Raw genomic sequence first — 23,259 nt, 5'->3', positions numbered from 1 at the left:
TTCATCGTCGTCAGCTTTTCCAATGGTTACCCGAACTAGGTCATAAATAATGGTCACGGCGACGAGAGTCGCTGGCCCGCAGTTCCAGAGACCCGGGTTCGATCCTGACCTCGGGCGCTATCTGTGTGTGTGGAGTTTGCGCGATCTCCCCGTGACCGCCTGGTGGTTTTTTTCTGGCTGATCTCTGGTTTTCTCCCGCATCCCAAAGACGCGCAGGGTTGCAGGTTAATTGGCCTCTGTTATTTGCCCCCAGAGTGCGTGGGTGAGTTGTTGAGATTGTGATGAATATAACGTGTGATCGGTGCAGTGTCAGTGTATGTGTACCGTACACAGAGTGCTGGAATAACTCAAGGGACCAGGCAGTATCTGTAAATCAAGCCCCGCGTGTAGGGAGTGGATGAGAAAGTGGGGTAACAATGAATTAATGTGAACGGGTGATCGGTGTGGACTCAAGTGGGCCGGGCCTGTTTCCCTGCCCACAAATTTACAAATTCGAGGAGCAGAATAAGGCCATTCGGCCCATCGTCTACTCCGCCATTCAATCATGGCTGATCTATCTCTCTCCTTCCTAACCCCATTCTCCTGCCTTTGCCCCATAACTCCTGACACCCGTGCAAATCAAGAACCTATCCATCTCCGCCTTAAAAATACACACTGACGGCCTCCACAGCCGTCTGTGGCAATGAATTCAACAGATTGGCCACCCTCCGACTAAAGAAATCCCTTCTCATCTATTTTCTAAAGGTACGTCATTTTAAACTGAGGCTGTGGTCTCTGGTCCCAGACTCTCCCACTAGTGGAAACATCCTCTCCACATCCACTCCATCCAAGCCTTTCACGATTCGGTAAATTCCAATGAGGTCTCCCTCAAATTCAACCAATCTCTGGGGGATAGGGCGAAGAGAGACACGAAAAGCTGTAGTAGCTCAGCGGGACAGGCAGCATCTCTGGAGTAAAGGAATAGGTGACGATTCGGGTCGAGACCCTTCTTCAGACTAGACTGGGGGGATATGTCTCGACGAGATTTCGTGTCGGAACTGATGTGTGCTGGTCGGGATCTAAAACAGTCCCATTATTAATCTGAGCGAAATATACATCCGATCCAATAAAGAGCTCTAGAAAACCTCATTAGAACCGATTCTGCGGTTCAATAAAACGGTGCATACACCAAAGGTATTTAATTTTGTAAATTACCTTTGATTGTCGGAGATATACAGACATTAGAGACACAAACCCCCACATTAACCCCCCCCCCCCTCCCCCATTCCACCCCTCTTCGTCCACTGAACGCAAGTCCATTGTATTTTTAAATATATAATTTCACTGGCACTTGAGATGTCGGCGGAGCGCCAAGCGAGGTTGCGTTAAATAAAACAATCCATTCGCAAGTCTCTTGAAACGCATTCTGATCCCGGGCAGAGAAAGGAATCTTCAATTGCCCTTTAAATAGATTTCCAGAAGTCAGACATTTTTTCTACATCCCTCCTGCTCCAACGACACACTCGACGATTCACCCAAATCACTAAAACATTCAAGCAGAGTAGCCTTTCCGAGAGGGGTGTCGCGGTTAACCAGCTCCGGTGATGTGTTGGTTCGGGCTCCCGTTGCCGGCGGTTGAACGGAAAGCGCGATCACAAAACATCTTCCCACTTTACACCATTTTACCGAACCATGAGAGAGAGAGAGAGAGAGAGAGAGAGAGAGGGAGGGGAGGGGAGGGGGGGGGGGGGCGGGATGGTGACATTCCTTGCCCACGGTAGCTGGAGAAGAGATCATCTGGTACCGTTTATCAAAGGGTAACCAATCCACCTTCAAACATTTGCAAGGGCTCGTTTGTAAATCCCGATAGAACTGTCCACCCCCTCCCCACCTAATGTAGGACCCCCCCCCCCCCCCCCCCCCCCCCACACACACACACACACACACACACAGACACCCTTCAACCCAACGCATCTGGCTATTAAGACAGAGACACGCGAGCTCGGCTGCGGGATTAAGATGAGTAAGATAAATATTGAACATGAGAGCAGGTGCGCGGATTGCAGGACGGCGATTTATTCGGGTTATTTGAGGGGGGGGGGGATATGAATTCCCGTGTGGTCTCCCCGCACCCCGGTGTATGGGGAGGAGGTAGGTGGGGGTTCGAGAGAAGCGTGTTCACGACGGGTGGCGGTGTGTCGGAGTGACCGGCGTGACACCTAGATACTGCAGTCAGTGAAACCAGAGCCACCCACAAACAGAACACACATCATCAATATTCATTGAGGCTTCTGCTGTTAGAAATCCCCACCCGCGGGTTTGGGGCACAAGGCGGGGATGAGCGGAGATTTAAAATCACCCCCCACCTCCTCCTCAATTTATTTCCACCCTTAAATAGCAACCGAGTCCCGGGATCGATCCCCACAGGAGCGATGGGGACAATCTTAGCCTTGATGTGTGATTGATGACCGAGGTTTGTGTCGACATCAGCGCTCTTTGATGGGAGAGCGAGGGGGGAGATGTGATAGTATTTGTGACTGGGGACGGAGAGGGGAGGGGGTGGTACGAGTCATTCTCTTCAGAAGCCCCGTCCATCACATGAGGATCACATGGGGAACATCTGCCAACCAACGAGACGGCGACGCCTCGTCAACTGAATAAGAGGCGACTCTTCGCTGGCTATAAATGTGTGGGAGCGCTGCACGAAATCCCGGTGTTACAGAACGGCTACAGGGGGGAGTAGATATCGAGGGGGTCTCTCTCTCTCTCTCTCTCTCTCTCTCTCTCTCTCTCTCTCTCTCTCCCACCCATCTATTTATCACCCATTGCCCCCCCTCCCCCCCCCCACCCACCCCTATCCGTCCCCGTTATACGTTTATTTTACCATTGTGTTCTTGCTTTGGAAAGTCGTCCCCAATTTTATGCCTATTTTGCCACCAGCTATGGTTTGCCAGACGAAGATCGTGGCCGACGAGGAGATGTCGGGCCCAAAAAGCGACCCGATCGTCTCTTCCAGCCAGATGTGGCCGCCGCCGCCGGCCGCTCAGCCGCCCGCCGGCACCTCCTCGCCCGCGGCCCCGCTGGAAGCCGCGGCCGCCGGAGACCCGCGTCGGAAGAGGGACGCGGTCTTCATTCGGGAATTCGAGCACAGCGACCGGGAGAGCGTACGACGGATCTTCTACGAGGGCATCATGGAGAGAATTCCTAACACGGCCTTCAGAGGGTTAAAACAACAACCCAGGATCATTCTCCTCTACTTGAGCTTGACCGGTAAGCGAAATCTAATCGGAATTGACACCTGCAATGTGAAATGACCAGTTTAACGCCGCTGTGTTTGAGACACGTTATGTTTTTTTTAACCGATTTGTCAAAGGTTACAGATTGCTTTGTGAGTCCTTGAGGGACGAGATGCACAAACGTTACGTCTCATTATTTTATGTTAAAATATCTGGAATTGTGCCATTTTGAATTTTTTTAATTACTATGTTTTCATTTTAGAGGAGAAAAAGGCACTATATGTGACGATCATTTTAATCTTTTTTTAAAGTTCTCGGTCAGAAATCATTTGAGAATGAGAGAAAAAAAAATACAGATGACCCCGAACCGCATTGCGAATGTAAGTGGAGCTGGGTTTGGATGGGAGTTACACTGGCAGAGAGGTACTCCGGTGGTCCCGACCCCTCTCCGACTGGAGCTACACCGACCCAGGCGAACTCAGCTTGGACGCACCCAATGAGATGTTATCATGGACTGGATCTATGCTGACCCAATGAGATGTCATCTTGACTGGATCTATGCTGAACCAATTATATATTATCTCGACTGGATCTATGCTGACCCAATGAGATGTCATCTTGACTGGATCTATGCTGACCCAATGAGATGTTACTTTAGACTAGATCTATACTCACCCAATGAGATTTTTTTCCAGAGACTGGGTCGATACTGACCCAATGAGATGATACTGTCCCTTGGATGGATCTATACCAACCCAATGAGATGTTACCTCAAAAAGACACAGAGTTCTGGAGGTCAGGTCAACTCAGCAGGTCAGGCAGCACCTCTGGTGAACACGGATAGGTGATGTTTTGTGTCGAGACCCTTCTTCAGACCCAAAGGATGTCAGCTTAGATTGTATCTACACTGACCTGATGGGATGTTACCCTAGACTGGATCTATGCTGGTCCAGTGGGATGTTACCTTGGATTGGAGCTGTACTGACCCAATAGAGTGGCAGCTTGGACAGATGCCATACTGAATCAATAGATGATTGGCTTGGATGGAATCTATCGGGCTGCAATGGGCCTCAGTTATGAGATGTGTAGGAAGGAACTGCAGATGCTGGTTTACACCAAAGATAGATACAAAATGCTGGAGTAGCTCAGCGGGTTAGGCAGCATCTCTGGAGAAAAAGAATAGATGACATTTTGGGTCAAGACCCTTCTTCAGACTCTTGTCCATATGGGCTGTGAGATGCTTGACTGGAAACATACTGACCAAAGCAACGCAAGAGGGACTCGCCGGAGGGGAGTTCTACTGAATTCTCATGGTCCCTGCTGGACTGGATCTTTACTGACCCAGTTGGGCTCGAGTGGAGATTGTTGGAGGGGGTGGTGCATCGACCAAGTGGGAGTGGGATGGGTGGGAGGAGGGGGGATGCAGAACTGGGGTTCCTGAAGCATCATCCTTCACAGAGGGTCAATATCTGCTGTGGGAAGAGGCACATTCAAAATGCAAAAGTTTACTTTAACCCAGGTACCCTTTAACATGGCATCCCAATCCTACACTGGTCTCCTAATTGAGGAATTCTTAACATGGTAGCCTCCACAGGATCTTAATGTTCTCATACATGGTTATTCTACACAAATACCTTTCTAAACTTCCCTTCCACCAATACCCTAAATATGGTTATCTTTCTATCGCCTTCAGTATGGGTTGTCGATCTAGGTACTCTTAAAATGGCAACTGCTCAGTTTAACCCTACCCAGGTACCTTACAGAGAACACACATGTAGTTTCCTTGCCCAGCTCCCCATGTCTTGGAGTATCAGTCAAGGCCCTGCGTTTTGCTCTCTAAGTAGGATACCCTAACCTTGTGACCCTTGCCTTAACCCAGCAATCTCCCCCAGTTCCCTTCATCTTAATCCAGATACTTCGCCCAGACCTTCATCTTAACCCAACTCCCTTCACCTTCTCCCAAACCTCCCTTGTCTTAACCCTCATCCCCTTTCCCCGGATATCATCGTCATGTGTTCATGTGTGACTGATCTGCTCTGCTAAGAACGTTCCATTTATTTTGCGTTTCAACATTGCAGTTATTTTTTTATCCACCTCTCGTAAATGTTTGTCACTCATTGTATAAACCTGCATCTCATGCAGATAGAAGCAAAGGCAGAAATATCGCAGGCGCTGGAGATCTGAGCTAAAATAGAAGATAGAAAACACTGGCAATACTCAGCAGCGCAGGCAGCATCTCTTGGAGAAGGAAACAGAGTCAACAATTCAGGGTGATGACCATCAGAACAATTATCACTCTGGATTGTTAAACACTGGTTTTCCCTCTTGGGTTATAGAAACAAAGAACCGCAGATGCTGGTTTATAGCGAGGGTAGACGCAAAGAGTCCAGCACTTTATGTCTATCTCCCTCTGGGTCTGTTGGCTGAGTGCTTTCAGCATTCCCTGTTTGATTTCCAATTGGAAAAATCCCAGGGGAATAATACAGTGTTGACTGAATTCCATAGATAGGGATGAGGATTATCCTATATGGATATATGGTGTACTATATCCCATGGGAATATGCAGTCCATTACACTGCATAGAGAGAGTGAGTAGGAATATCCTATAGGAGTATGTAGTGGCCTCTACATCCCCCAGAGCCAGAGAGTAAGAATTTCCAAGGAATATGTAGTGGTCACTACATCCCATGCTGAGAGAGTAGGATGCCATGGGAATATTAGAGGTGCCAACACCCTATAGAGACAGAGAGTAGGAGCATTCGATGGGAACATATAGTGTCTGGGACATCCCAAAGAGATAGAGTAGGAATGTCCCCAAATTATGTAGTGTCCACTACACCCTATGATCAGAGAGTGTGAAGATCCCATGGGAATACATGTGGTATCCACTACATCCCAAGTTTAGAGTGTGAGAATATGCTACAGGAATATATAAAGTCCACCACATCAGGAACTTGAAGGCCGGTTTCGTGTAATAGAGTGATCCCATGGGAATATGTAGAGCTAAGGCTTCCCATGCTTAGAGAGTGGGAAGATCCCATGTGAATATATAGTGTCTACTGCACCTCATGCTCAGAGAGTAGGGTGAACCCATCTGAAGATTGTTGCCACTTCCATTTCAGAGAATTCCATCAACATGCATGTGTGCATACACGTGTGTGTGTTTGTGTGTGTGTGCATACACGTGTGTGTGTGTGTGTGTGTGTGCATACACGTGTGTGCGTGCGCGTGTGTGTGTGTGTGTGTGTGCATTCGCGTGTGTATGTGTGTGTGTGCCTGTAGGGTGTGCCTGATGTGAGAGTGCCTCCCAGTGAAGAGTGTTGTCGGAGTGGTGCACTTGTGAATCACACGGCCTGGCAGACCCTGTGTTAACGATGTGAATGAAACTGCTGTTTAAACCATGTGGTCGGTTTTGGTGATAGAACAGGTTAATAAAACGCGGTACTTACTGTGTTGGGGACTCTTGCGGACACCTCCTGCAGTTGAGGCAAACGAACATGTAAGTATATAAATACATAGGCATTATTACCTTTACAACAAAAACAATGCACGATAAATGTATTTCTCTATTTTTATATATAAATGTCTGTAATATAAACCTCTGGGGTTGTTCCGAAATAAACACTCCATTCTCTTTTCTGACAGGTATCGTTTATTTCTCTCCCTTGTCTCCATAGTAATGTGCTTTTATCTGACGGAATCCTTGCTGCTGATCTGCTGTGTGCCCATTTTACTGTTGGGCTCCAGATACCACTACAGTAGGAAAGTTATCGTCAGCTATCTTGAGTGCGCACTGCAAACCGACATGTCAGATATTGAGCAATATTACATGAAACCGGCAGGTAAGTTCCCGAGTTTTGGGTGTTGAGGCAGAATTATTTTTGCAGGATTCTTTTTTCCCGACCTTCAAATTATAGGTTGCTTTGTGTTCTGTGATAAACCGTGGTGTATGGGGAGGGGAAGGGGGGGGTGGGTGGTGGATGGTGTGGAGTTTGGAATGAACTGATGTTTTGCATTGTAGACTCACCATGTACAAGTTGTTTGTGCAGAGGGTGGTGGAATTCATTGCCCTCAACAGGAGGGTGAGGAGGGGGACACTTGAACTGTGGACTCAATAGAGTTTGATTGGCTGAATGGGAGGTCAATGGTGGTCATGAATTGGATGGCAAGACCAGCTCAAGGAGCTGGATAAGGAATATTTTCATTCAGTAACTTGCAACCCCCCTGGACACAGTCCCTCCTCATTGAATATCCTGATGGCAGGGGCGAGAAATTAATCCCGTCAGACACCCTCAGTAAGTCAGTGCGATCAATGATAGAAAAAAGGGGAGCACAGTGGAGCACCTGGTAGAGTTGCTGCCTCACCCTCGCCAGAGACCCGGCCTCAATCCTGTCCTCGGCTGCTGTCCGTGTGTGTGGAGTTTTAATGTTCTCCCTGTGACCACGTGGGTTTCCTCCAGGTGCTCTGGTTTCCTCCCACATCCCAAAGACATGCAGGTTTGGAGGTTAATTGGCTTCTGTAAATCGCCACTAGTGTGTAGGGAGTGGATGGGAAAGTGGGATAACATAGAACTAAAGTGAACGGGTGATCGATGGTCAGCGTGGACTCAGTGGTCTGAATGGTTTGTTATCATGCTGTATCTTTCAATCAATCAATCAATCAAATGAAATATACGTAGGAAGCATTTGTACAATCCTTTGAGCCCATTTCTCAAAGCTGACAGTCCAATCCCAGACCCCACTCTACTTTGTTGCCAGATCCTCGTAATTCTTCACTCTTCTACAGCCAAAAACCCTCATCCTTTGGTTTCTTAATGCCTCCACATGTACCAGCTTTCTTAGTTAAAAACATTCCAAAGCTTCACAAGAGAAGACATTTTTCCTTCTTTGACTTTCATGGACAGCCCCTTATTTTGACGCTACACCCACTGCTCCTACATATGCCTTGTGTGAGGGAAAACATCCTCTCAACATCTACCTCTTCAGAATCCTTATCTCAATAAGATCATAAGATCATCAGACATAGAAGCAGAAGTAGGCCATTCGGCCCATCAAGTCTGCTCCACCATTGGATCGTGGCTGATATATTTTTCCCTCTCAACCCCATTCTCTTGCCTTTTCCCCGTAACCTTTAATGCCCATACTGATCAAGAACTTATCAATCACCACTTTAAAAATACCCAATGACCTGGCCTCCACAGCGGTCTGCGGCAATGAATTCCACGGATTCACCACCCTCTGGCTAAAGAAATCCTCCTCATCTCCATTCTAAAGGTACCTCCTTTTATTCTGAGGCTGTGCCCTCTGGTCCTAGACTCTCCCAATAGTGGAAATATCCTCTCCACAACTACTCTATCCAGGCCTTGCACTATTCAGTGAGGTTCAATAAGGCCCCCTTTATTATCAAGGTATCAAGTAAGAAAACCAAACCTGTAAACCGCACTTGGACTGCAGGTGTGGGTGACAATTCCCTGAATAATTTTCACAGGTTGACCCTACTTTTGTGTTCCAGCCCCTGCTTTTTAGGCCAACATTCCCATTGCATTCCTAGTCATTTGCACCCACTTGCCTGCTCTCCTTCCAACTCATAAGCCGTAGGAGCAGAATTAAGCCGTTCGACTCATCGAGCCTACTCTGCCATACAATCATGGCTGATCTAACTTACCCTCTCAACACCATTCCTTCTCCCAGTATTTCTTAGAACGTTCAACTCTTCGAATGAAATTCTATGTTGCTCCTGCCAGGTTGGAACCTCACATTCCCCCCACATTATTCCCCATTTGCCCTGACCCTTTAAACCTGTGAACAATCCTTAGTAGAATCTCCTCATTTTGTGATAGGGCGGGGAAAGTGAAGGAGAGAAACCCAAGTTTTACCTTTCAAACCCTGTCAATATTTAATAGCCAACAGTCTGCCCTAATTTCAGGACAAAGCTCTCTGTCCCTTTCACTGTGATAACATTAGGAATATTTTATGAAGAGCCAGCTGCTATTAATATATTCCCCAAATCCAACGTTCCACTCAAGTGGACAAGAGTAATCGTTCACCTTGTTAACCTTTAGGTCGGAAAAAAATCAGACATGTTACATTATATTTTATTTGCTATTTGGGGCAACGGGTTTAATGATTGTTTCAACGGCTGGTTGGAGTGTGAGCAATAGTGAATGCTGAGAGGGAGAGTTCTAGTTGTCAGGTTTGGCTGGGGTAGTCTACACCATCCCCCCCTTCTCTCCCTTCCCCCCCCACCTCATCTCTCTTCCCCATCACTTTATCCACTTCGTCCATGGTAACTTCACCACTGAGAGGTTAACAGCTCATTTAAGTTAAACGTAACAAACAACCGTGGCAAAAACTGTGCAATATTTCAATTGTCACATGTATCTAGATACAGTGAAAAGCTTTGGTTTGCATACTGTCCAGTAATATAGTGTAAACCTGGTAGATTTCTTCTGTGGCAGTACACAAAGAGTTTCCAGCATCATCTTGTACCTTTCAAGTAGGAAGTTTTTTTAAATATCGAGTCTTATCTTGACTTTAAAGGCCCATTGTCCTGGACTTTGCATTTGGAATATTGGAATATCTTCAAGAGTCAATGATATTTTATTGTCGTATGTCCTGCAACAGAACAATGAAAATCTTACTTGCAGCAACACAACATGATATGTAAACATGGTACCCGGCACACATCATAGTAAACAACAAAAAGAAGTTCAATAAATAAAAGCAAACAATAGTGCAAAGATGAAAAAATAATGCCCCCAAGTCCCCAGTGCAATCAAGGCAGTTCGTAGTTCAGAGTTTGATTGGAGGTTGTGGTGTTCAACAGCTTGATGGCTGTAGAGAAGAAGCTGTTCCTGAATCTGGACGTTACAGTTTTCAGGCTCCTGTAACGTCTTCCCGATGGCATGAGGTGAATTGACAGTGGCCAGGCTGGTGAGTGTCTTTGATGATGCTGGCTGCCTTTTTGAGGCAGAGCCTCTTGTAGATCCCTTCAATGATAGGTTGGTCAGCACCCTTGATGTTGACCACCTTCTTCATTCCTGGGCATTCGAGTTGCCAAACCTGGCCATGATACAACCAGTCAATATGTTCTCTACCATACATTAACCATCATTGTAAATTATTCCTGGTGTATAGGATAGTGTTATGAGGTGACTGCTGGTCGGTGCTGTCCCATTGGGGCAAAGGGCCTGTTTCCACATTGTTTCTCTAAAGTCTAAAAGTCTACACTTTGTTGTTTTTTTCTGGAATTTGATAATTTGCAGCAAACAACTCTGGATGTTAATCATCTATCTGCACTGTTTGCCGGCTGTGATATTCACACTTGCTTCGTGCCACACTTTCTCACTCATGCATTGTTACCAACACCTGTACTGGAAGGTAGTACATCCTGACTTGCTGTGATGACGGCAACCAATCTGTACTGTGTTATTTACGGATTCAACTATTTTAAATTATGGAGCAGGTGTAAGCTCTATTCATGAAAGTTCTTCAGACCATGTAGGCATCTTGAATACAGACCAACTGTGAAACCCCTTTGGTGGTCCTGTTCACTATGAGCTGTATCGTATTACATTAACAGTAACAGTGATTAAGTGATTAAGAATCAAGAGTGTTTAATAGTCATATGCACCAACAGTGGAACAATGAAATTCTTAACTTGCTGCAGCTTAACAGACCTGCCAACGTAATTACACATAGATAACATGTAAAGATCAGAAGTACAAAAAATTAAGCATTATCATACTGGATAACCATAATAGTGCAAAACAACATAGCCCAGGGTTTAATCAAAGACACAGCCCTTAGATGATCACAGTTGCTGAGGTCAGTGTGGCACAGTGTTCAAGTGGTTAATGGGCCGAGGCTGTTCTTGAACCTGGAGGTCGTGTTTTTTAGGCTTCTATATCATCATCAGTGAAATGAGAGGGTGGCCAGTCTAGGTTAGGTTTTTCATGATGCTGACTGCCTTTTTGTGGCAGCTCCTCCTGCAGATCACTTAGATGGTGGGGAGGTCAGTAACCATGATGGACCGGGAACTGTCGACAACTCTCTGTTAACTATTCTGTTCCTGGGTGTTCGAGTCGCCAAACCAGGCCATGGTGCAACCAGACAGTGATTATTGATGCCAGTGATTCGAGAAGTGTGTAGGTGGTGCACAATGTGAACAGAAAGTGCTGAGGACACCCTAGAGATCAGGCAGCATCAGTGGAGAGAAACTGAGAGGGATAGAGGGAGTGGTGGGGAGGGATGAATGGAGAGGGAGGAATGAAGGAGGGATGGAGAGGGAGTGGTAGAGAGGGAATGGTGGAGAGTAGGGGATGGAGAGTGAGGGATGGAGAGGGAGTGGTGGAGAGGGAGGGGTGGAGAGGGAGGGGTGGAGAGGGAGGGGTGGAGAGGAAGGGGTGGAGATGGAAGGATGGAGAGGGAGGGAGGGGTGGAGAGGAAGGGTGGAGAGGGAGGGGTGGAGAGAGGGATGGAGGGGGAGGGGTGGAGAGGGAGGGATGGAGAGGGAGGGGTAGAGAGGGAGGGTGGAGAGAGGGATGGAGGGGGAGGGGTGGAGAGGGATGGATGGAGAGAGGGATGGAGGGGGAGGGGTGGAGATGGAGGGATGGAGAGGGAGGGATGGAGAGGAAGGGTGGAGAGAGGGATGGAGAGGGAGGGGTGGAGAGGGAGAGGGACAGCATATTGCATTTGGATGATGTGTCATGAAAGAAGATTCGTGGAGGTAGAGTCTTGTGAAGGAAGAGTAGAGGAAGTGTTGTGGGTGATGAGCATCAGGGGCGAGGAGTATTATGCATGAGGATTATTATGTGTGAGGAGCGTTAAGCTGGTTCACAATTGAGATTCATGCACTGTTGGTTCAGCTGGATGATTGGAATTCTCTTCTTCACTGGATGTTGTATCACACCCTGTGAAACAGGCAGGTAGATAAACATGAACGGTTAACCATGTTATTGTACAGGTGAAAGTTGTTGGCTGAATACATCTTTTTGGGTGTAATATCTTTCTGGTGTATGTTGGCACAGATAGGGCAGACAGTCTGAACTTTTTTACCCGGGGTGGAAATGTTACAACTACAGGGCACAGTTTTAAGGTGAGCAGGGAAAGGTTTAAAGGAGATGTGTGGGGCAAGTTTTTTAACATTGAGTGGTTTGTGCCTAGAATGCACTGCCAGCAGTGGTTGTGGAGGCAGGTATGATAGTGGCATTTAAGAGACTTTTGGGTAGGCACATGGAGGTACGAAGAAAATGGATCACGTGCGGGCAGATGAGATTAATTTAACTTGGCATCATGGTTTGCACGGACATTGTGGGCTGAAGGGCCAATTCCTGTGCTGTTCTATGCAATGTCATCTGAATGTAATGTGCCTGAGCCTCGGTCAGGAGCTGTGGGAAAGTATTGGTGTGAGGCATGGCAAGCGCTGAGGGTGTCAGGGATTATGGGGGGAAGGCAGGAGAATGGGGTTAGGAGGGAGGGATAGATCAGGCATGATTGAATGGCAGAGTAAACTTGATGGGCCGAATGACCTTTATGACCTAATGTTAGATGATGATAGAGGCAGAGATGTAATGCCGGTCTTGTATGAGCGCTTGGTTAGAGTATCTCTGGAGTTACACTGTCCTGGACTCTAAATAATAATCTTATAGAGGCGTTGGTGTGAGTCAATAATTCACAAGAATGATATCGAAATTGACAAATGTTCTAATAGGTAATGGGTGGCATGTTGGCGCAGCGGTAGATTTGCTGCCTTACAGCGCCAGTGACCCGGGTTTGATCCTGACTACAGGTGCTATCTGTACGGAGTTTCCCCCCTGTACATTCCCCCCGTGACTGTGTGGGTTTACTCCGGGTGCTCTGGGTTCCTTCCACACTCCAAAGATGTACAGTTTTGTAAGTTAATTGACTTTGGTAAAGATTGTAAAGTGTCCCTAGTGTGTGGAATGGTGTTAGTGTACGGGGGATTGCTGGTCGGTGTGGACTCGGTAGGCTGAAGGGCCTGTTTCGGCACTGTATCTCTAAACTAAAAAGGTTTAGGTTTATTATTGTGGCATGTACTGTTACAGTGAAAAGCTTTGTTTTACGTGCTATCCAAACAGATCAGATATAACGTACATAGATACAATCAGTTCACACTCAAGTACAATAGGTAGAGCAAAGGGGAAGGTACAGAGTGTAGAATATAGTTCTCAGCATCTTAATGCATCAGTTCCAGAGACAAAGACCAGTGTGCTCATCGGGGAATGGAACAGTACCCTACTTATGGAAGGACCGTTCAGAAGCCTGATAACGGAGGATATTCCTTGGGGAAGGACATCTACTGTCCAGATGCAAGGTTGCTGACCTAAAATGTAGATCTTTCCTTTCATCCACATATCTGCTTGATCTGCTCAGTTCCTCCAGTAGGTTGCTTGTTGCTCCAGATTCCAGCATCTGCAGTTTCTTGTGTCTCCAGTCTACTTCCTTACCTGGTTTGGTCTCTGTGTGTCTCTAAAGCACAGCTATATAGTGACTGGTTGCTGCTCTCTGAAATGGCCAACGATGCCAGTGAGTGAGAGACAATGAGACATGGGTACTACTTGGCTTTGCCAGGGAACCATTGCACCTCTTCAATGAATATAAGCATGGCTGATCAGACTAGGGCTCTCTCACCCAGAAAAGACAAGCTTGATTGCGATAAATAGATTTTAATAATTTGCAAAGGTTTTATGTGATATTTATAGATTATTATAAAGGAAAGTAGTCATGAGATGGCCTGCAATTATTTTTTATCCAAAGGTAAGATAAATGTGGTGGCATTTAAGAGGATTTTAGTTTGTCACATAAATCAAGATGGAATGGATGGATATACAGTAGTTAATGTGCAGGCAGAGGAGATTAGTGTATCTTGGCATTATGTCTGGCACGGACATTGTGGTCCAAAGGACAGCACTGTTCTATTTTAATGTGTGTAGTGTGGAACCTGTCACTATTGAGGGTGGTCAAGGTGGATTAGATGGAGGTCTGACGTGTTGGAGAAAGGAACAGAAGGATATTTGACAGTAGTTCAGTTTAGTTTATTGTCACATGTACCGAGGTATAGTGAAAAACGTTTGCTGTGTGCTAACCAGTCAGCGGAAAGGTAATCAATACATGATTATAATTGAGCAATTCACAGTGTACAGATACATGATATGGGGAATAACGTTTAGTTCCTCCCCTATAACAAGATAAAGCCAGTAAAGCCTGATCAAAGATAGTCTGAACGTCACCAATGAGGTAGATAGTAGTTCAGGATTGCTCTCTGGATGTAGTAGGATGGTTCAGTTGCCTGATAGCAGCTGGGAGGAAACTGTCCCTGAATCTGGAAGTGTGTGTTTTCACACTTCTATACCCTTTGCCTGATGGAAGAAGGGAGACGAGGGAGTGGCCAGGGTGCGACTCATCCTTGATTATGCTGCAGGCCTTGCCGAGGCAGCATGAGGTATAAACGGTGTCAATGGAAGGGAGGTTGGTTTATGTGATGGTCTGGGCTGCGTCCACAATTCGCTGCAATTTCTTGCAGTCTTGGATGGAGCTGTTCCCAAACCAGGCTGTGATGCATTCCGATAAAATTATTTCTACGGTGCAGTAGGTAGAGGGCAATCACACAGCCCAGAACAGCCTGTTCAATGCATCATATCTCTTTTGCCAACACTCTGTCCATGGCCTTGGTAATTCAAGGCCAGTCTACATGGCTCTTAAACGGTCTGAGAGTCTCTGCCTCCACCACCTCCTCAGGCTGTGTGTTCCAGATTCCAACCACCCTCTGCGGGAACAATCTCCTCCTTGGAGCCACTGTGACCTCTTACTCCCTTTACCCTAAACCTGTGCCTCTGGGTAGCAAGAGGTTTCATTAACACTGGCCCCGAGACCAGGGGCACATGGCTGCTCGTGCTGTAACGACTCAGACAGATGCAGAGACAAAGGAAGTTCGGTGATTAATGCCATCCAGATCACAGCAAAGGGACAGTGGGGCCAATGACGGCAATTAATCCTGTGAGCCCATTGATCTTTCCCTGTCCTTGACAAATAAAGAATTGCACTGAGGCATCTCGCAACCCGTTCATAATTAAGCCATTAATTCCTGTGAAAGTTGAAGGAATATTACACCAGTTCATTAATAGACTGAAACGGCTATAATCCAATAATGTTCATTAGCATCGGCATTATCTACACATACATAGAACATAGAACAGGACAGCACAGGATCAGGCCCTTCAGCCCACACTGTATGTGGTGACCATGATCTCAATTTGTACTATATCTCTCCACTCCCTGTCTGTTCATATGGTGTCCAAATTCCTCTTAAACATTGCTGTTGTATATGCTTTCATCAATCCCTTGGCAAACCATTGCACACACCCACCACTTTGTGTAAAAAAAATTACCTTCTAAATCACCTTTATATATTCCCACTCTCACCTTAAACCTATGCTCTAGATTTATTCCAGATTTATTATTTCCACCCTGGGAGAAAAACTCTTTTGTCAATCTATCTGACTATCTATCTATGACTCTTATAATTTTACAATGCAATAATATATCTATCAGGTTGCTCCTCAGTTTCTGACATTCCAGAGAAAACAATCCAGGTTTGTCCTCCAATCCAGGCAACATCCTAGTAATCATCTGCAGGGTGCCTCTCTGAAGCCTCCACATCCTAGTGACCAGAACTGCACTCGAACCTCCAAATGTGGCCTCACCAAAGTTTTACAAAACTGGAAGCTGATTTACAGCCAATTTTCTGATTAAAAAAACAAGTGTACTGGGATTAGCATAGACAGACATTACATTGGCACCGACAAGATGGGCTGAATGATTCTTTGATTCTGTGGAGTGTAACTCATTGGATACATTTCAAAGATTCAGCATGGGCATAAAGGGCTGCATGATGCTGTGGTTGCATGATTCTCTACCTGGCCTGTATGATTCTGTGGTTGCATCTCTACTAATCTGACTTCTAATCTATATTTTCTCCCAATTCTTTCCTGCCGTGAGAACAAAGAGGGTCCCGGCTTAGTTGGTCCGCCAAGAACAAAGGGGGACCATTGTGGACTAAATGGAATACTTACAGGAAGGCTATGTGGTTTTGGAGATGATGCAGAAGAGGTTTATCAGAATGCTGCTAAAATCAGAGGATATGACCTATAAGGAGAGGTTGGACAAATGTGCATTGTTTTCTCTGGTATGTTGGATCTGATAGATGTTTATAAAATTATGAGAGGCATGGAATCTTTCTCATGGGTAGGAAATGTCATACGAGAGGCTACAGTGTTAAGGAGCGAGGGGAAAGGTTTAAAGAAAGTGCAGAGCAAGGTTTGTTGGTGCCTGGAAAGTGCCGATGAGGGTGGCGGTGGAGGCAGCTACGATAGTGATGTTTAAGAAGCTTTTCGACAGGCGCATGGCTATGCAGGGAATGGCAGGATATGGACCATGTGCACGCAGAGATCGGTTTAACTTGGCCCCATGTTCCGCACAGCTATAGTGGGGTGAAAAGCCTGTTCCTGTGCTGTTCTATGTTCTTTGACCTCGTGGACCTTCCCTGGGTGCTCTGGTATCCTCCTATATCTGACATATGCCAGTTGATATCTGAATTGGCTGTAAATTGCCCCTTGTGCCGGTGGCTGGTACATTAATCAGTGTGTGCGGGAGAGCATGGGTTGAGATTTAGTTTATATTTTGTCACATGTAGTTATTGTCACATGTGAAAAGCTATTGTTGCGTGCTAACCAGTCAGCGGAAAGACAATACATGATTACAATCGAGCCATCTACGGTGCACAGATACATGATGAAGAGAATACTGTGAATAACGTTTAGTGCAAGATAAACTCAGCAAAGTCCGATCAAAGACGGTCCGAGGGTCTACATTGAGGTCGATAGTAGTTCAGAACTGCTCTCTGGTTGTGTGCAACTGGTTCACTTGCCTGATAACAGCTGTGAAGAAACTGTCTCTGAATCTGGAGGTGTGCATTTTCACACTTCTATACCCTTTGCCCTAGATTTGCCGAGGCAGCGTGATGTGTCAATGGAGTCAATGGAAGGGAGGATGGTTTGTGTGATGGTCTGGGCTGCGTCCACAATTCTCTGCAAATTCTTGCGGTATTGGATGGAGCTGTTCCCAAACCAAGCTGCAATGGTTGTACGGTTGTAGGGAAATAGGTGAGAGAATGGATTTGATAGGACCAAATGGCTTCTTTCTAATCAGCAAATTATACAAAGTCTAGTCACTGATGCAACGGAATTCTCACAAACATCATTCCAAGAATGTGGAGGCACATGAGACTGCGGATGCTGGAATCTTGAGTAACACACAAAGTGATGGCGGAACACAGCAGGTCAGGCAGCATCCGTGCAGGGAACAGGGAGATGATGTTTTGTGTCCAAAGAAGGGTTTTGACCTTACATTCCCTCCACAGATACTGCTTGACCTGCTGAAATCCTCCAGCATTTTGTGCTTGGCATTGCAATAATGTGAGCAGATAAACTTTATTTTTACTGATGTTGAATATTGGAGTGAATATTGACCAGGTCTCTCTGGAAAACTTCTTTAATCTTTCTACTGATAGATAGCTTTTCATGTACTAGAGAAACATAGAGAATAGGTGTATGAGTAGGCTCTTCAAGCCAGCACTGCCATTCAATATGATCATGGCTGATCATCCAAAATCAGTGCCCCGTTCCTGCTTTTTCCCCATATCCCTTGATTCCGTTAGCCCTAAGAGCTAAGTCTAACTCTCTCTCTCTTGAAAACATCCAGTGAATTGGCCTCCATTGCCTTCTGTGGCAGAGAATTCCACAGATTCACAACTCTCTGGCTGAAGAAGTTTTTCCTCATCTCAGTCCTAAATGACCTACCCCTTATTCTAAACTGTGACCCCTGGTTCAGGACTCCCCTAACATCAGGAACATTTTTCCTGCACCTAGCCTGTCCAATCCCTTATGAATTGTATGTTTCAATAAGATATCCTCTCATTCTTCTAAATTCCAGTGAATATCCTTGGTAGACCACACTGCTCCGCAGTGCAGCAACATTTTAGAGGCATTTAGACGAGCACATGCTCATCTAATTGCCATTCCAGGTATTAGTCGAGTAAACCTTCTCTGAGCTGCTTCCAATTAATTTCTTTCTTGCTTTAAATAAGGCCAAGACTGAAAAGAATCAGTGACAGTACAAAAAATAAAACAAGATATTAGTGCACAACACAATTAGGAAATAAAATGCAATCCAAGAGGTGGTCGGTAGTGTGTTGTCCAGGTTGGTTCAAGAACCTGCAGGTTTACAGGGAAGTAGTGATGTGGGACTTCAGGCTTCTGTGTCTACTGCCCAACGGTAGCAGCGAGAAGAGGGCATGGGCGGGATGGTGGGGGTCCTTGATGTGCTTCCCCCAGGGGGTGGAATCCAGTGCAAAGGGGCATAATGTTGCTTTCTCAGTCTGTATCAAGACTGGCCATTTCTGATGTCAGTCATTCATCATTGATATTGACTTAGTTTCTCCCCTCTATTGCCACAGCCTGCTCTGCTCAATCTTTCGCTGAACCCAACATCTCACGACCTACTATATTCCTTTTTTTTTAAATATTCTCTTTCTCTAATTTCGCTTATTTCTTAACTTTTGATCATCTTTTTCTCGATCTAACTGACTTCATGATCGGATTGCCTCTACGACTTATCCCCACTCTGACCCCAGCCTCACCATATCAGTGATATTCCTTTCATCCTATCCATCCCTCCCCCATTAACTTGCCCCCATCATTTCCCAGTTTAGTTTAGATACAGAATGGAACAAGGCCCTTCGGCCCATCAAGTTTGCACCGACCATCAGTCACCTGTTCACAGGTGTTCTATGCTATTCTCATCCACTCCCTACACATTAGGGGCAATTTTACAGAGGCCATTTAACCTACAAACCCACACATCTTTGGGATGCGGGAGGAAACCATAGCACTCTGAGGAAACCCAGAGTCATGGGGAGAACGTGCAAACTCCACACTGACAGCACCGGAGATTAGGAATGCACCATGGTCCCTGGCCCTGTGAGACAATGGCTCCATCAGTTATGCCACTGTGCTGCTCCAAGGAAGGGTGGCACTTGAAATATTATTTATTTCTCTCTCCAGAGACACTGCCCGACCCGCTGCCCGTTCCCAGCAGTTTCTGTTCCTATTTGCGACTTATACAGAAAAGGCTGGCTACCCAGGACTGATTCAGGGAACATCTCGCAGGGGATAGGAAGATTAGCCCCCTCGGTCAATACAGCTGGTGAGGCTGGAGGAGGAGTTCAACATTTAAAACTGATTTTTGTCAGGAAAATTATGTTGTGTACAAGTGGAGGGTTAAACTAAAAACAAAACATGTTGGAAATACTCAACAGGACAGGCTGCATCTGTGGGAAGAGAAACAGTGTTCACGTTTCAGGTCGGAACAGGGAAGGATACAAAAGATGGTCATTAAGGATAGGGGAAGTGGGTTTAGGGTAAAAATGGGGTTAACAAGGGGATCATCTATATGCATGGTTATAGGAGCGGTTCGAGAGTGAGAACATGGACAAAAAAGTATGAGAGTTGTGCAATGCAGAGGATGACGAACAGCAGGAGAATGGGGATGAGGAGGAATTTCCATAGCCAGAGGGAGGTGAAACTGGAATTCATCGCCACAGACAGCTGTGGAGGCCAAGTCATTGGGTAGTTTAAAAACGGAGATTGATACTTTCTTGATTAGTAAGGCTGCCATGGATTACGGGGAGAAGGCAGGGGAATGGGGTTGAGAGGGAATAATAGATCAGCCATGTTCAGATGGCGGAGGTAGACCTGATGGACCAAATGGCCTAATTCTGCCCCTATGTGTTTTGGTCTAGCAGGTTAAGATTAGCATGTCCTCCAATCCCAGAGGGAAATGAAGTAAAATATGAAAACAAAACAAGCAAGCTAAGCTAACATTACAGATGGATCACTAAATCAGACTAGGAAATCAAGTTACAAAGAGTTCCCCAAGCGTGTGTTGGGCCTCATTGAAATCATGAAGAGAATTGTTGGGTGAATTCTTCCCAGGGTCAGGGAAGTCAAGAACTAGAGTGCACAGGTTTAAGGTGAGAGGGGAAAGATTTAATAGGAACCTGAGGAGCAAGTTTTTCAGAAGGTGGTGCGTGTATGAAGTGAGCTGCCAGAGGAGGTAGTTGAGGCAGGTACAATAACAACATTTAAAAGATACTTGGACTGGTACATGGATAGGAAAGGTTTGGCGAGATATGGGCCAGATACAGACAAATGGAACCAGCTTAGATGAGACATCACGAGTCAGCACGGATGTGTGGCCGTAGGGCCTGTTTCCATGCTGTATGACTATGGCTCATTATAACTGCACAGGGGGGCATAGTCAGAGAGTGAGTGGGATGGGGTTTTAAAATGGTTGCAATGTGGAGCTCAGGATCGCCCGTGTGGACTGCAACAGATACTCTGCAAAGCGGTCATCTTTCTCCATTGTAGAGGAGATCACACTGTGAAAATAGAATGATCTACACTAGATTGTAAGTGAATCAATGGTTGATCTGTTTGGGTCCCATGATGATGGGAGGGAAGTGGTGACAGTTCTGACCTGAAATATTGTCTATTTCCCTTCCCACTGATGCAGCCTAATCTGCTGGGTACTTCCAAATTATTCTGCTTTGATTTCCGTTTTCCAGCATCTGCAGTTTTTCTAAATTTTAATGTGCAGAGGGAAGCAATATAATTGCTTTCAACATGCAGAGGGAAGAAATGTGGCTGCTTTCTATGTATTTATCATTAAGGGGTTCAAGTCCAATATCAAATCTGGGCAGATCATCCTGTTACATAGAACGGTACAGCAAAGGAACAGGCCCTTTGCCCCACAATGCCAAACATGATGCCAATACCTTGGTCATAATCTTATTGAGCACCAGGAGACTTTTATACATCCAAAGTTGGTTTCAACATAGCGTGACATCTAATATATCTATTAGTCAAGATATTGATGCTTCTGGACTATTGTATGTATTACCCCAACAAACCTTTATATAACTTTTTTCTACATAATGCAATTGTATAATATATTTATTGAAAGTATATTCAGGAACCAGATTCGGGAACAGCTCCTCCCCACATTTTCAGAATATTGAACAGTCCTTCCATCAAGCAAAGATGCCGATCTTCCAACCTATCTCAATGCGGCCCTTGTGCTTTTTTTTAATTTGCACTGTCTCTGTAACTCTAACGCTATAATACTATAACACTATATTCTGCACTCTGGTCTATTTTGTCTATTTCTCTTTGCACCAACTGTTGTGCTTGCGTAATTGCATGATTGTACTCATGTACAGTATGATTTGACTGGATAGCAAGCAAACAAAAGCTTTTCATTGCATCTCGGTACAGGGGACAGTAATAAACCAATGCCAGTTTGCCAGTGAGTTTAACGGGAGCCAGAAACTGAGTGTGGTGAGTTTAAAGAAAATGGGAGGTTATGGGAGTTTAAATGGAATGGGAATTGGGTCTCTGTAAAGATCCTGGTAAATTTCACCTTCTATGTTTCAAGCCCACACTCTAGTCCCTGGCTCTGACTTTGCTCAGCCCGCCTGAACCTACCTGATCTCCCGGTTGCTGGATACTTTAATTTTCCTTCCCATTCCTACACAGACCTTTCTGTCCTCGGTCTCCTCCATTGTCAGAGTGAGGCTAAACACAAATTGGAGAAACAGCATCTCAGATTTTGCTTGGGCAGCTTACAGCTCAGTGGTATGAATATTGATTTATCTCACTTCAGGTAGCACCGGCATTCCCTCTCTCCCTATCCCTCCCCCACCCAAGTCTCATTTTCACCTACAAACAGCTAACAATGGCCGGTTTCCCTTATCGTCGTTACTTTTTTGCATATCTTTCATTCATTGTTCTTTATCTCTCCACATCACCGTCTATATCTCTCGTTTCCCTTCTCCCTAACCAGTCTGAAGAAGGGTCTCGACCCAAAACGTCACCCATTCCTTCTCTCCAGTGATGCTGCCTGTCCCGTTGAGTTACTCCAGCATTTTGTGTCTATCTCTGACTACAGAGTTGGCCCATGCTCTCAGCACCACACATCCAACCTTGTGAATGGACAAATCTGTAGAGACAATGCAATGAACACTTTTGTGCCAATGTGGAAGCCAGATGCCTAGGCATCGGGACAACTGAACTGTGGGTGTGGAAGAGGTTTACATGAATGCTGCTTGGATTGGAGGGTATTAGTTATAAGGAGAGGTTGGGCCCCAAATCTGAGCTGGCTGTCAGATATGGCACTGGAGAGGGTCGAACTGGTTCTGGAGAGGGTCCAGAGGGGGGTTATGAGAATGATCCCAGGAATGAGTGAGTTATTCTCATCTGTAAGGGTTACTCCTAACACTTGTGAACTTATGACTTGGATAGTTTATTCTGGAAATGCCCAAAACTATTGGGCATTAGTGTAAAGGGGAACAAAGGGATAAGTGTAGACGGGTTTTGCACAGCATGGTGGGTGCATGGAACATGCAGCCAGGGGCTTTGAGAAGGGAATGGAGGAATATGGGTCACTTACAGGTAGAGGAGATTAGATTACAAAAGGACATAAAGTACTAGTGTAACTGAGCAGGCAGCATCTCTGGAAAACATGGATAGGTGATGTTTCGGCTCGACCCTAACTTGGCATCATGTTTGGCATGGACATTGTGGGCTGTGGCTGTGTTACAATGATCAGCAAAGTTTCGTGTATCCTGTACTGCCCGCACTCTCTCAGTGCCTGATGGTATTGGCCCTGGATTAGTCTACCATGGAATCATAGACCCACGCATCAGGGAAATAGCCCCCTCGCTCCACCGAGTTATGCTGACAATCGAGCACCCACTTACACCACGCCCATCTTATTCTCCTCACTCTTCCTAGATTCTGCCTTTCACACGCACACTAGGGGTAATTTACAGAGACCAATTAACCTACCAACCCGTTCGTTTTTGAAATGTGGCAGGAAAGCGGAGAAACAAAACATGTAGTCACAG

At 45.8% G+C, this 23,259-nt stretch overlaps 1 protein-coding gene across 3 annotated transcripts in view; it reads left to right on the top strand.

The window, feature by feature from the left end:
• The first annotated feature begins 2,320 nt into the window (after positions 1-2,320).
• Positions 2,321-23,259, top strand: part of nat8l (N-acetyltransferase 8 like) — a 58,916-nt gene continuing 37,977 nt past the window's right edge. The window contains exons 1-3 of one of the 3 annotated variants that reach the window (XM_033018395.1): positions 2,321-2,452; positions 2,920-3,249; positions 6,893-7,057. In XM_033018395.1, the coding sequence (XP_032874286.1) occupies positions 2,922-3,249; positions 6,893-7,057 (493 nt within the window). In that variant the 5' untranslated portion in view covers positions 2,321-2,452; positions 2,920-2,921. Of the gene's footprint in view, positions 2,453-2,656; positions 3,250-6,892; positions 7,058-23,259 lie in introns of those variants that run through there. The other 2 variants (XM_033018394.1, XM_033018396.1) reach the window with 2 other exon arrangements.

This window comes from Amblyraja radiata, chromosome 3, assembly GCF_010909765.2.
Source record: "Amblyraja radiata isolate CabotCenter1 chromosome 3, sAmbRad1.1.pri, whole genome shotgun sequence".
Classification (NCBI taxonomy): domain Eukaryota; kingdom Metazoa; phylum Chordata; class Chondrichthyes; order Rajiformes; family Rajidae; genus Amblyraja; species Amblyraja radiata.
The sequence above is the reverse complement of the archived record's forward strand: the minus strand, read 5'-3'. Positions and strand labels throughout refer to the sequence as shown.